The sequence below is a fragment of the Bombus huntii genome, chromosome 10, assembly GCF_024542735.1.
Source record: "Bombus huntii isolate Logan2020A chromosome 10, iyBomHunt1.1, whole genome shotgun sequence".
NCBI lineage: Eukaryota > Metazoa > Arthropoda > Insecta > Hymenoptera > Apidae > Bombus > Bombus huntii.
This window is the reverse complement of record NC_066247.1, coordinates 4982767-4994383: the sequence shown is the minus strand read 5'-3', so window position 1 is coordinate 4994383 and position 11617 is coordinate 4982767. Positions and strand designations below refer to the sequence as shown.

The 11617-nt window shown below is 30.6% G+C and overlaps 3 protein-coding genes across 4 annotated transcripts; all 3 read right to left on the bottom strand.

Moving 5' to 3' along the window:
• Window positions 1-156: 156 nt before the first annotated feature.
• Window positions 157-6249, bottom strand: LOC126870027 (cullin-associated NEDD8-dissociated protein 1). Of its 2 annotated transcripts, XM_050627352.1 has the most exons (17): window positions 5952-6249; window positions 5212-5381; window positions 4802-5015; window positions 4407-4699; window positions 4173-4335; window positions 3813-4086; window positions 3224-3730; window positions 2862-3145; window positions 2614-2745; window positions 2381-2549; window positions 2002-2290; window positions 1740-1938; window positions 1411-1668; window positions 1157-1345; window positions 820-1063; window positions 608-754; window positions 157-532 (listed from the first exon to the last, which is right to left on the bottom strand). In XM_050627352.1, the coding sequence occupies exons 1-17, from the start codon at window positions 5991-5993 to the stop codon at window positions 399-401; spliced, it is 3708 nt and encodes a 1235-aa protein (XP_050483309.1). In that variant the 5' UTR covers window positions 5994-6249; the 3' UTR covers window positions 157-398. The 2 variants fall into 2 exon arrangements, with proteins under 2 accessions (XP_050483309.1, XP_050483310.1); XM_050627353.1 differs by lacking the exon at window positions 5952-6249 and having other exon boundaries at window positions 4802-5033; window positions 5212-5360.
• Window positions 6250-6447: 198 nt separating this feature from the next.
• On the bottom strand, window positions 6448-7602 carry LOC126870123 (PCNA-associated factor-like). Its single transcript, XM_050627607.1, has 4 exons — window positions 7403-7602; window positions 7102-7173; window positions 6915-7036; window positions 6448-6849 (listed from the first exon to the last, which is right to left on the bottom strand). Exons 1-4 carry the CDS (start codon window positions 7437-7439, stop codon window positions 6799-6801), a joined length of 282 nt encoding a protein of 93 aa, XP_050483564.1. The 5' UTR covers window positions 7440-7602; the 3' UTR covers window positions 6448-6798.
• Window positions 7603-8183: 581 nt separating this feature from the next.
• On the bottom strand, window positions 8184-11575 carry LOC126870071 (succinate--CoA ligase [ADP-forming] subunit beta, mitochondrial-like). Its single transcript, XM_050627513.1, has 7 exons — window positions 11409-11575; window positions 10356-10615; window positions 10120-10282; window positions 9782-10046; window positions 9397-9701; window positions 9198-9317; window positions 8184-9116 (listed from the first exon to the last, which is right to left on the bottom strand). Exons 1-7 carry the CDS (start codon window positions 11472-11474, stop codon window positions 8946-8948), a joined length of 1350 nt encoding a protein of 449 aa, XP_050483470.1. The 5' UTR covers window positions 11475-11575; the 3' UTR covers window positions 8184-8945.
• Between the last annotated feature and the right edge of the window lie 42 nt (window positions 11576-11617).

Genomic DNA, 11617 nt, shown 5'->3' with positions numbered 1-11617 from the left:
TTATTAATGAATCATATAAGTAGGTCAGCAAATGCAACATATACGTGCGTAAGAAGATAGCACATTAATCATAAATTTTTAAGTCGGTTTGTGCAATTGGAAAACAATCTTTGGTGTTCTTTTCTTCATAAAAGCAGAATTAATTAAACCAAAACATTGTTTTTCATATTATTTATTGTTAAAGGAAAGATCATTATTGTAAGATGCTTACAATTGGCAAATTTATTTTATAATTTATACATGACGTATTACATGAAATCACATTCATCTCAAACTACAGTTCAGATCGAAGATAATAATGAAAAAATAACGTATAGAAATAAACTATGAATAATATGACCGTGGATGCTTAGCTAACAGCGATCTATGTAAAATACAAAAAGTAAATCATAGACATTTTAGCTCTGATCCATCACATTGGTTTCATTCATATTACTACCAGTACAATCTTTTTGGATTATCTCAAAAAGTGGTTGTAAGTCGGGCGTCGATTTGATCTGCGTTACAAACTCGCTCAACGATGGATTTTTATCTGAGAAAAGAGAAAAAGATTAAGGAATCAAACAACAAAATTAATACTGATGCGTAAAAAAATGATTTCTTTTACCAGCATCTGGAATAGTTAACAATGCTGCCACGGCTCTTAATGCCGAACGTTTAAGTTCATCTTGTTTTTCATATTCCTGTTTGACCGAATTTGCTTTTACCTTCAGTGTACAAGTGCTTTTTAATGGTTCAACTAATCGTTCTAACCCTACATATGATTCAATATTTCATTAATAAAAATCAATCAATTTATAATTTATACTGCATACTTACTCTGCAAAACTGCTGTAGGACATAATTGAGCAAGTCTCGCAGTCATTAGATAAGTTAACATCTTAATGTCATAATGATCTCTGAGACCATTCTCAACGTGATTTAAAAATTCGAAAACATCGAGACGATCCAAACAAGAGTCGAGTAATGTATACATGCACTCGAATGCTGCCTTTCTGAGATCTAAGCCATCATCTACTGTATGTTTGAAGGGACCCATTTCCACCTCTCTTATTAGTTCTTTCTACATTTAAATTATTTCGTACACGTAAAATAATTATTCAATAAATAATTAATTAAATAATGATAATTAATTAAATTGTTCCTTGTCAAATACCTTTATCTTAGTTTCAGCGTAAAGATGTGGTAACACGGAATCTAATAAATCTCTTATGAGCATTGGTTTATTGTGTGCTGCTGAATTAAATGCAACTAAAGCTACCCTTCTGACATTCAAATCGGGATCTTCCAAAGCAACTAAGAAACTATCCATACGTTGTTTTAACATAGCATCGATTTGTTGTGGCTGCAAAGAATTTCATAAAGAATTAAGTAATTTATTTTAACAAGTAAAACCAATGTATGAAATACCTGGTCAGAAATAGTAAATTTAACAGCAGTAACTGTAGTAGTTCTCAAAAGAGCAGATGTTGATTTTAATGACTCTTGTAATCTTGGCAGTAAAGTAGCGGGATCGATCAATGTAAGTTTTCCTAGGCACTCTGCTACAACGTTACGGGTACCTTCTTCCGTGCATTCACAATGCCTATACAAAAGCATCCAAATCGAAGGCACGAAATTTTGCAAATGAGACACCCCGGATGGACTAGCAGATTGACATGTAATTATCTGCAAGCCATTAAATTTTCAAAGTTTTAAATGAAAATAAAACAAAGCTTAAAATATTTAATAAAGGTTACCTCTTTCAACGAATGTAAAAGAAGATATTGACGCTTTGGTTGTGCCTCGATTTCTTTCAAAATGAATGGCAAGTATTTTGGAAGATTACCAACAGCTATGTTACCCAATGTATAACTAGCTGCTGATTTTACCTCCTCTGAATGGGAAGAGAATGAATTCAAAATTATATGTTTCAGAGAACTGATTTCACTCAAATCCCTAAATAGAAAATAATTTAAGTGACGTGAACAATTTGAAATCGACATAATAATATATACTTACACATGTCTACCTATTTCACCAATAACCAATAATGCAAAAATATGCTGCGCATCACTTTGAGGATTTTGAACGTCTTTCAGAAATTGCTCGACCACCGCTTGAGCTTCTTGATGCCATGTGATTGTTAATGCAGCTGCACATTTTGCGAGGGAATGATAAGCTTGTTTGTGAAGTACAGATTGACTGACAGGAGCTAACAACATTGAGAGCAATTCTCTGTAACCAAGACCTGGTATATCTGCTTGTACTAGTGCTTGGAAAAATTCCAACATCGAATTCAAAGCCACACCTAACACATGAAGAAGAATTCATTATTAATATTTTTATTATACATATATATCTTACATATTTTTTAGTTAAGTATTTAAATATACATTACCTTGTAAAAGTGGAGACTTCACCAAAACTAATATTTCTGGAAGGATGTTATCAGAAACCCTTGTAAGAGCAACTGGATGTAACTTCGCTATGGTGGTGAGAAGATTAAGGGTTAATTGCGCAATATGTAAATCAGTCTCGTTTAATAATGCTGGTAATTCTGTAGTAACCTAATAAAATATTCTATTATAATATGAAAAAAATATTCTATTATAATATTTTCCTATTTATTACCTTATCCAATAAATCAGCATGAAGAGTAGAGCTATAGTTTCGAACCAAGGTATCCAGAAGTGGAAGAGAACATAATTTTAAAGCCCGTTGATTTTTTCTCAGAAAAGATCCAAGAATTGGAATTGCTTCTTCCTGTAAAAAAAATACAGTAAAATGAAGCAAATACAATAATATCAAAATAGTATAAAAATGTTTATCAAAACAAAATCTGAAGTATTAATCTGTAAAAGACAATATAGCGTACATACCATAATTTGATTAAGATCTACTCTTAGAGGAGACGCTGCTATACATGTCAAGGCTTTCACCGTCGTAAGTCGAGTGATCTCATTACGTAGTCTATCCAGGAATATAGGAAGGCATACATGCAATTCGTCAGACAAAGTATCTCCAAAATGTGCGAGAATTTGACCCATGCATGCGATTGCTCTTTCCTTTACTTCTTGATCGATGTCTGCTGTTCTCAGTCTCATTAACGTGCAACGATATATTTCCCCAGATAATGATGTAAAATCAAAGTAACATGTTTTATCTGAAATAATATTTATGACAACGAAATAAATTTTTTATTGATTCATTTATAAATCTATAGTCAAACAGATTTGTTTACCATGTGGCCTGATTACTTGCACAAGTTGTTGTAATACCAACAATGCTTCTGCTGTAATTTTATAAAATGGATCTCCGACAGCTAATATAATCGGTGGCGCTAAAACTGCCATATGAGCGTGAAACACTTCCGGTTGATGAGTTATCAATAACGTATGTACAAATGCCAATGTATCAATCTTCATATTGGATGAAGAATTTTTATCTCCCAAAGAATATTGTATACCAGGTATCAACGCAGGTATATGATTACTTAAAGCGCCGGGCAATACGAGCACTAATTCTTTCAGCAGTGAGAAACAATCTTGTCTCGTTTTAATACTTTTTTCTTTCATTTGACGATGAACAGCTTTCACGATTAATGGGACTTGTTGCTGTAGCAATGCAATAGGTCCATCATCATCTTCCATTGCATCTGGATCAAGAGCCACACCAGTAGCTGGTCTTGTTTGTCTTAGAAGTGCAATGTATGCATGGAAAATATCAGACTTTACATTTTCCTCCCTTTCTACAAAAATATAGCTGTATTAGTAACAATTTAAATAACATTAATTTTCTATTGAACTGTTTTTACTGTATGCGAAAGATACCTTTAAATCTTGAAATCAAAGCCGGAGAAACAACTTTATAAAGTTCGGGAAGAAGCTCCCGTCTACTAGACACAACAGCTTCCAGGCACTTTGCAGCTGCCCTACGAACTTTCCAACTCATGTCATCATCATCTGAATATTCGTCTTCCGCGTCCTCTTCTCCATCTTCTTCTACTTCCATCATAATATCTTCTGCATCGGACATTTCGTTCATATCATCATCGTAATTGTAATTTGGGTCATATGTAATGTAAACCAAACAGATTTCTATAATCTAGCAAAGAAATAGAATTTAACGCAAATTTCTGAATAATTCTAATGAATCTAAAATGTTAAAATTACTTAAGAAAGTGTCCGCACTTTATTTATATGTGGAGTAATTTCTTTAGGGCATCTGTATACAAAAGATTCAAATGCTTGCAAACAATACTCTCTCAACTCATCATCATCCTCGTTACTATACTGTACAATTAATGGCATAACTTTTTCTATTTGCTCTCCAAATCTGTGACCTGCTTGACGACTGAAATTTGACAATAAAAATAGGATTTATATAGAAAAAAATGCATAGTGATTAGTCATAAAAATACTTACCAAATGGAAGCAATGCATTGTATATAAGTACGTATTACATTTTTTGCTGTTTGAGTATAAAGTCCTTCAAGTAGATGATCTACTAGTTTATTGTACAGATAATTGTTGCTTGAAGTTAGGAGGTGACTCAATGCTATTATAGTACGCTTTCTAACTGCTTGACGAGGAGAAGAAAGTTGCGGCAACAATGCGGCCAAAATAGTGGAATGGAACGTAATTAGCAAAGCACCAAATCGAGACAATAAATCGGCCATAATATCGAGTGCTTCGAGTTGTACGGATACATCCTCCTGCTGTATGTAATAAAGAATTATTTCTTTTATTCTGAATATGTTATATAAAATATTATTAATGATTTTAAGATGAGTTATTATAAGTTTGAAAACATTAATTACTTTTTCTATAGCACTACTTAGTCGGCCAGTTATTCGTTTACAAACATTCGCGACAAGTGCACTGGATCCCAAAGGAAGCTCAGATATTACAGTCTTCAATCCAATACTGGAAATATCCCTTAATTGTTCCTTATCTGATACCATGTTAATGCATAAGGCATCTACAATAGTTTCCACCTGGTACTCCTTTACCTTATTGACTAGTGGGCCCAAACTGAAATCGGACACGTTTCTGTAATCGTGTCCAAATACAAAGAAAATCTTGCAAACATAATATGCGTTTCGAACACACAAGCAATTACATATAATCAATTTTTAAAGAAAAACAACTAATGCTAAAAATTAACACACAATATTATTATGAAATTTCAAACCAAAAAATTCACATCTAAATCTAAATATAAGTGTACCATTTTACAGCAAGATTTTGTACTTCTCCATTTTTATCCTCTAACAGTTTTAGAAGCATTTTCACAACTTTACGTTCTGAATCATCATCCAGTTTAATATTGTCTTTTTGGAGTTCGCTCATTAAATCATTGGTTGCCATAAATCTGAAGTCCTTATCGGTGGATGTCATCTAAGACAATAAAATATGAGTTAAAACATCGATATAAAACCAAAACAATGAATAATATTTCGCAATTAAAATTACTTATAAAAATAAGCAAAGAATGTATTGTTCCATTTGATAATAAAATATATACTAAACTAATCAAATTACTAATAATAAACAATATATCAACTAATAATCATTATACATATATAAAACTTTGGATTATTCCAATGAAAGATAAAAACAATACATATATAATATTATCTTAGTGACAGCTGAAAACACCTTTGTTTCTTGCTGACAATGAATTCATGAATCTGTACATTTTTGGCCATGTAAAGTATATAATGACAAAATATTATATTGTAATTAAAAAAAAAAATAATATTGAACAAGCATAATATCGTTATTCGTACTGAAAATTAGAAAATCATTGCTTATAAGAATAATTGCATATTTTTTTAAACAATAAAGCGAGGTTATGTAGAACTTCAATATCATCACCGGATCAAGTGTTAACATCCTCATCAATTTTATCTCAGAATAAAAAATGATAGGATTTTCAGCATATATTTCAAAAAATATGTCAAATACCTTTTCTAGCAGGTTTGCAATTTGATAGGAAACACTAGCCATGATTGAAAACTTTTTTACAGCCGGTTACAGTTGTCGTTCCAATATTTCACGTTATAATAAAACGAAAAGAAAAAAAAATTACGAAGTTCCGTCGAAGCAGACGACACTGAACTTGGTTACGTTTATTCGATAGAAAATCGCGTTAGAAACTGTATTTTAATGAAATTTCACTGTCGGCAGCATTTCAATACTGCGAAACTTTACCGCAACTTGGACTGCCAAAATTTTGATAGGAAATTGCGTTCCTAAACTCTATCAAACAATAACCGCTGAAAAGAAACATCGCAATATAGCTTCACGATTGGTTCATTTCTCTCTGACGCGTTTTACTTCGCTTAAATGGTTTTTTATACTTTGATATTCTTTTACAAGTTCGAATGACGATAATTGTATCTGCGATCTAAAGAGTTAAATAAAAAAGGTTAATCCTATTAGGTTATAAAATAAATGATCCTTCATTTATGATAATTTTATTTAGACATACTACAATATTGTCTTTTAAATTATAAATACTATACTTAAGATATTGATCACATTTCAAATGTTGAGTAAAAAAATATATTTAGTCTGCTTTATATTTAATTTACTTAATTTAATTCTACTTTCAGCATTTAGATGCTTGTGTTGCTTATTCTTATCTTCTTACTTGTCTCATGTTAGTTTAAATTAAAAATTCTTTGCTGTTCATTGTAATAAAATATAAAATACTTATACCCAAACTGGTTTAAAAAAATAAATAACTTTTTGTACTGACAAATAACACTATGATAATACCATAACAATTTAACAACAATGTTGCACATCTTTAGTCCGACTCATTTTCTACTACTTGGCTAGGATCTCCACCAGCATCTCCCTATTATTTAAAATAATGTGTTTTATTATCTAAATATATTTATTGGTAATACCATCATTATATACCTGAGCTTTTGACAAATCTTCAGATTGATTCACAGAACCTTGGTTGAGAAAACATGTAATAGGCTTCTGCCATTCTGGAGTTTCCCTTGGATGATAAGGATTACCACCTGAATAACTCTTTCCTAAAATTACGATTGTTTTAAATTTTGAAACTATACCTTTAATTTAATAAAATTATAAATCTTACCTTTGCTACTGCTACCTGATTTCTTAACTGGTGTACTTTTCGTAGTTTTATGTGGTGCTTTGCTACCAACAGCTACAAATAATAAATATTAATGAAACTTTTGTAAAATTAATTATCTTCTGGTACTCTAACAATTAAAAATAATAATATAACTTGAATAAAACTACAAAATATTTATCAAACATAATAATACAAGTTTAAATTAACAATCAAAACCAACTGAAATGAAATAACAAAGAAACGAAAGAAATTTTTTAAATAATTTACTGAAAAAAGGTGAATTTTTAACAATTTGTTTTACCTCTTGTAGGGACGCGATCCGCCTTTGTTCTCACCATTTTGTAAATATTAAGGATACAAATTGAAAAATATAAGAAAATAAGCGACTTTAGAAGATTTCGTTATAATACATTACACGATATTCAAAATGAATAACCCCTGTCCCTTATTACTTGTTACTATCAATCGCAAATAAGTTGAGCATCAAACAGGAAGGCCAACTTCAAAAGATCCTAAATTAAAAACAAACTACGAATGTTACTACATATTTCCTCTGATATTTCTTTTCAAATACTTTAAATTAAATTTGTAGATAAATGAAAAGAACAGTCGTCTTATAATAATAGCATATTTTTATTGAAGAAAATAATTATTACCAATCATAATAGTTGCATTTAAGCAAGAATACTTTTAAAAGATTTCACACTTGAAGGAACATGATAAATTTTATTTGAAATATTTTTATAATATATTTAAAATAATATTACATTTACTAATCGATAACTTTCTTTTTTGTACAAATTTCTTCCAATAAATTAAATAATAATATAATTTATTTAACGATGATATATATTTTGTAATATATATATATATATATATATATATTTATATACATATATATGTAAACATAGATGCAACAATACTATATCATAATTATTTCATTACTATATCATCACCATATCATGTCATAATACTGATACGTTGTAATCTGATTATTTCGCAATGATATTATGTTTCAGGGAAGCAAGAAACGTGAGCATCATCTTATTTTCGACTCATTAATAAAATAAAAACAAATCAAAATTACGTAAAATAATTTATATATGTATACATATAACTACATATGTCTATGTTACATTAAACAGGCCCTTTTTTCTTTTCAAATGAGATATGACAATCATATCTCGTGTAATATCTCAATTATAACAATTTTTTGTGGATGATTATATAAAAGGTTTCCTTTTTTTGGACAGCAGTAGTCATGTACTTTTTGTTAACATATATGTAAGTTGTGAAAGAATATCGAGTACACTTTCGTGCAAAAGATATAGCTATGTCAGTAAGTGTATATTGTATAACTTAATTTTAATACTGAATCACAGAAACCCCCGTTAATTGGGTAAGCAATAAATTACATTCTTGAAGAAGTCTGCGTACTTCTTGGGAACGAATTTGTGCTTGCATTGAGAAGGAAGTAATTCAATTGTCTAGTATTTTTTGCAATATTTTAGATGTAAAAGATCGTAATTAAATACAGGTTTAGTTTTTTTTCTCAAATGTACAAATCCGTAATTAAAAATTACGATCACATTCATCTCTTTTTAAAGAGAATATAAATGTTTCAAACATCGAGCAAAACAAAAGCTTCAATGAACTTTCTTTCCATTCCACTTATAATAAAAACATATGTGAAGTACTCAAATGTAATTCTAAAGACAACACAGATGTGACATTCGAAATTATTAATCTAGTTATTACTTTCAAATGTTGTTCCAAACATTTAGCAATATGAATATACCCTCGAAGTTCTTCTGATAATATGCAAATAACAATTTTTACTATATTTATGAAATCGAAGGTATTTCAAAATTAACGCTAAGATTTTCAGATTGTGCTAATTTAACAATCGTTGATAATTTAACCGCAACTCGGGCAGCTTCATCAAGATCATCTATTGGTACAATTTTTAAACCTGCATTTGCAATAAGAGCTTTTGCTTCGTCTACATTTGTACCCTGAAATGGCAACAAAATCATATAAAATTAAATTTATGTCAATTACTCCAATAAAGTATTAATATGTATTTAGAATTATACCTGTAATCGAACAACAACAGGAATTTTTAAGCTAAGTTCTTTAGTTGCAGCAATAATTCCCTCTGCGATAACATCACATCTCATTATTCCACCAAATATGTTAACCAAAAGAGCGTGGACCTATAATTGATATAAAAAAAGAATATTTATCAATCTTATCAATATTAGAAATAATAGAATCTATATTATGTGAACCCACTCGTGAATCTGATGTAATTATTTTAAATGCTTCTTTCACAGCAGATGTAGACGCACCACCGCCTACATCTAAGAAATTAGCTGGTTCACCTCCATGCAATTTTATGATGTCCATAGTAGCCATAGCTAAACCAGCTCCATTTACCATACAACCAATGTTACCATCAAGTGCAATGTAATTTAAATCATATTTAGCAGCTTCAACTTCTTTAGTATCTTCTTGACTCCAATCTCTTAAGGAAAATAGTTCTTTTTGCCTAAATTCAGCATTATCATCAAATCTGCACTTGCAGTCCAAAGCAAAATCTGTATATTAAAAAATGCAATTTTTAAATGTTACTCTTTATAATGTATAGTGAATTATAAATTTTTAAGATTGAACTTACATTCTCCATTAACATCTTCTGCTAAAGGATTCACTTCTAATAAAAGAGCATCTTTCTTAAGAAACATCTTATACAGGTTCATGATGATGTTAGAAATATAATCTTTAACATTCTGAAGTCCAAGTTTAACAACAATTCGATCTGCTTGCTCTTTCGTAATACCCTTATGTATATCAATGGGCTCATACATGATAGCACTAGGATTTGTTGCAGCAACCTCCTCAATATTTACACCACCTTGACTTGAAGCTATTATGACTGGACCCTCAAATAAAAAATTTTTTAATTATATAAGCTGCTCTTCCATTCATTGAAACTACATTTATTTAGCAACTTACACCAAAGGCTCTTTCCATCATAACTGCAAGATAGTATTCTTTACGAGGAAACATACGTTGTGTAACCATTACTGCATTGCATATCCTACCTGCTTCACCTGTCTGTTTAGTAATTAGCAATTTACCTAACATTTGACTGGCTAATTTTTTTGCTTCTTCTGGTCTATAAAAAAAAAAGAAAAATTAATGTAATGCAAAGCATACATATCTATCATCACCTGGGCATAATAACTTACGTTTCACACATCTTTACACCACTAATGCTAGTTCCTTTAAAATGTCCCTTTCCTCTGCCACCAGCTAAGACTTGTGCCTTCAAAACAATATCTTTGGTCTTCAAATCAGCAGCAAGTTTGGCAGCTTCATCTGCAGTTTTAGCAACTCCAAATTTAGGAGTTGGAACTCCAGCTTCATTTAATAAACTGTAACTGATGTGTTCATGAACATTCAAATTCCTGACTGATTGCTTTACTAAGTTGGTTTTGCATCCCAGTATCTATATAAATGAAATAGCAAAAATGGATCAATAACAATAAATAAAGCTTGTGTAACATATATGATAATAATAGACATTAATTGTTTAATACAGAAGAACATAAAGAAGAAGAGCAAAGAAGTACAAAGATCAATCAATGGTAATGACCCACATACTTCTAATCGCATACTTGGCACTTGTACTTTATTTTGTCTTTGGTAAAGAAATACTCTAACTAATCAAAACAAGAGAAAATAACAGTGAGTATAGTTATTGAAAACAAATGATATAAAATTGAATACTGAAGATGATAAAAAAAATGCCAAAACACTTTTTTTAAAAAAAAAAGAGTAACTTCGTAACAAAACGAAGTAATCAATAGTGATGATAATCGATTATTCGAATTTCAAATTTTCAAAAAGAATGACAGTTCTTGGTAGTTTGACAAGTAGTGTCATTTTTCACGTAATTGAATAAATATTAATTAAATACGAATGTACAGAACAGAGTCAATGACCAACGAATCAAAGGTTGATTGTGAAAATGTCCACGCTCATATTGCACAACTGTCATATTCATATTTCGTAAAAAAAACTTGGTTTAGTGCAAGGCCACAATCTTTGGCTTCGAATCGCTTGACCCTGGCGCTCAATTTAGCAGACTACAGATATCTAATATGGTGATTATACCACTTATGAATTATTGGCGTAAATATCGATGGATTCGTGAAAATGGAATAAAATGACATAAATGAATAGGAATTATCGTAAACAAATAATATAGTACGACACGAAAAATAGAATATTTAATGTACCTTTGACCCATTGAATCGGGTAAAATTTTCAACGATTGAGATAGTCCGAGACAACATGGTGGCCATCTTACTAAAGCAGTGGCAGTGGACTGCCAAAAGTGCCAAATGTAAGCTGCGCTGTCTACGCCTTCATGTCCCCACCTTCCTTGATGTTTCCTGTAAAAACATGACGCAAACTCCACGGTGATGCCGCGATGGCAGCACTTCTT

What these genes read in the sequence shown, in the direction of transcription:
- LOC126870027 (XM_050627352.1), bottom strand. Translation starts at nt 5,993, where the DNA reads ATGGCTAGTGTTTCCTATCAAATTGCAAACCTGCTAGAAAAG. An exon ending in TTACTCCACATATAAATAAA is followed by an intron (nt 4,087 to 4,172) that starts GTGCGGACACTT and finishes TTTCTTTGCTAG; the next exon opens with ATTATAGAAATCTGTTTGGT. An exon ending in TAGATCTTAATCAAATTATG is followed by an intron (nt 2,746 to 2,861) that starts GTATGTACGCTA and finishes TTTTTTTTACAG; the next exon opens with GAAGAAGCAATTCCAATTCT.
- LOC126870071 (XM_050627513.1), bottom strand. Translation starts at nt 11,474, where the DNA reads ATGGCCACCATGTTGTCTCGGACTATCTCAATCGTTGAAAATTTTACC. An exon ending in CCCGATTCAATGGGTCAAAG is followed by an intron (nt 10,616 to 11,408) that starts GTACATTAAATA and finishes TCATTTATATAG; the next exon opens with ATACTGGGATGCAAAACCAA. An exon ending in CTGTTGTTGTTCGATTACAG is followed by an intron (nt 9,117 to 9,197) that starts GTATAATTCTAA and finishes TTGCCATTTCAG; the next exon opens with GGTACAAATGTAGACGAAGC.
- LOC126870123 (XM_050627607.1), bottom strand. Translation starts at nt 7,439, where the DNA reads ATGGTGAGAACAAAGGCGGATCGCGTCCCTACAAGAG. An exon ending in ATCAGGTAGCAGTAGCAAAG is followed by an intron (nt 7,037 to 7,101) that starts GTAAGATTTATA and finishes TCGTAATTTTAG; the next exon opens with GAAAGAGTTATTCAGGTGGT. An exon ending in AAGATTTGTCAAAAGCTCAG is followed by an intron (nt 6,850 to 6,914) that starts GTATATAATGAT and finishes TTTAAATAATAG; the next exon opens with GGAGATGCTGGTGGAGATCC.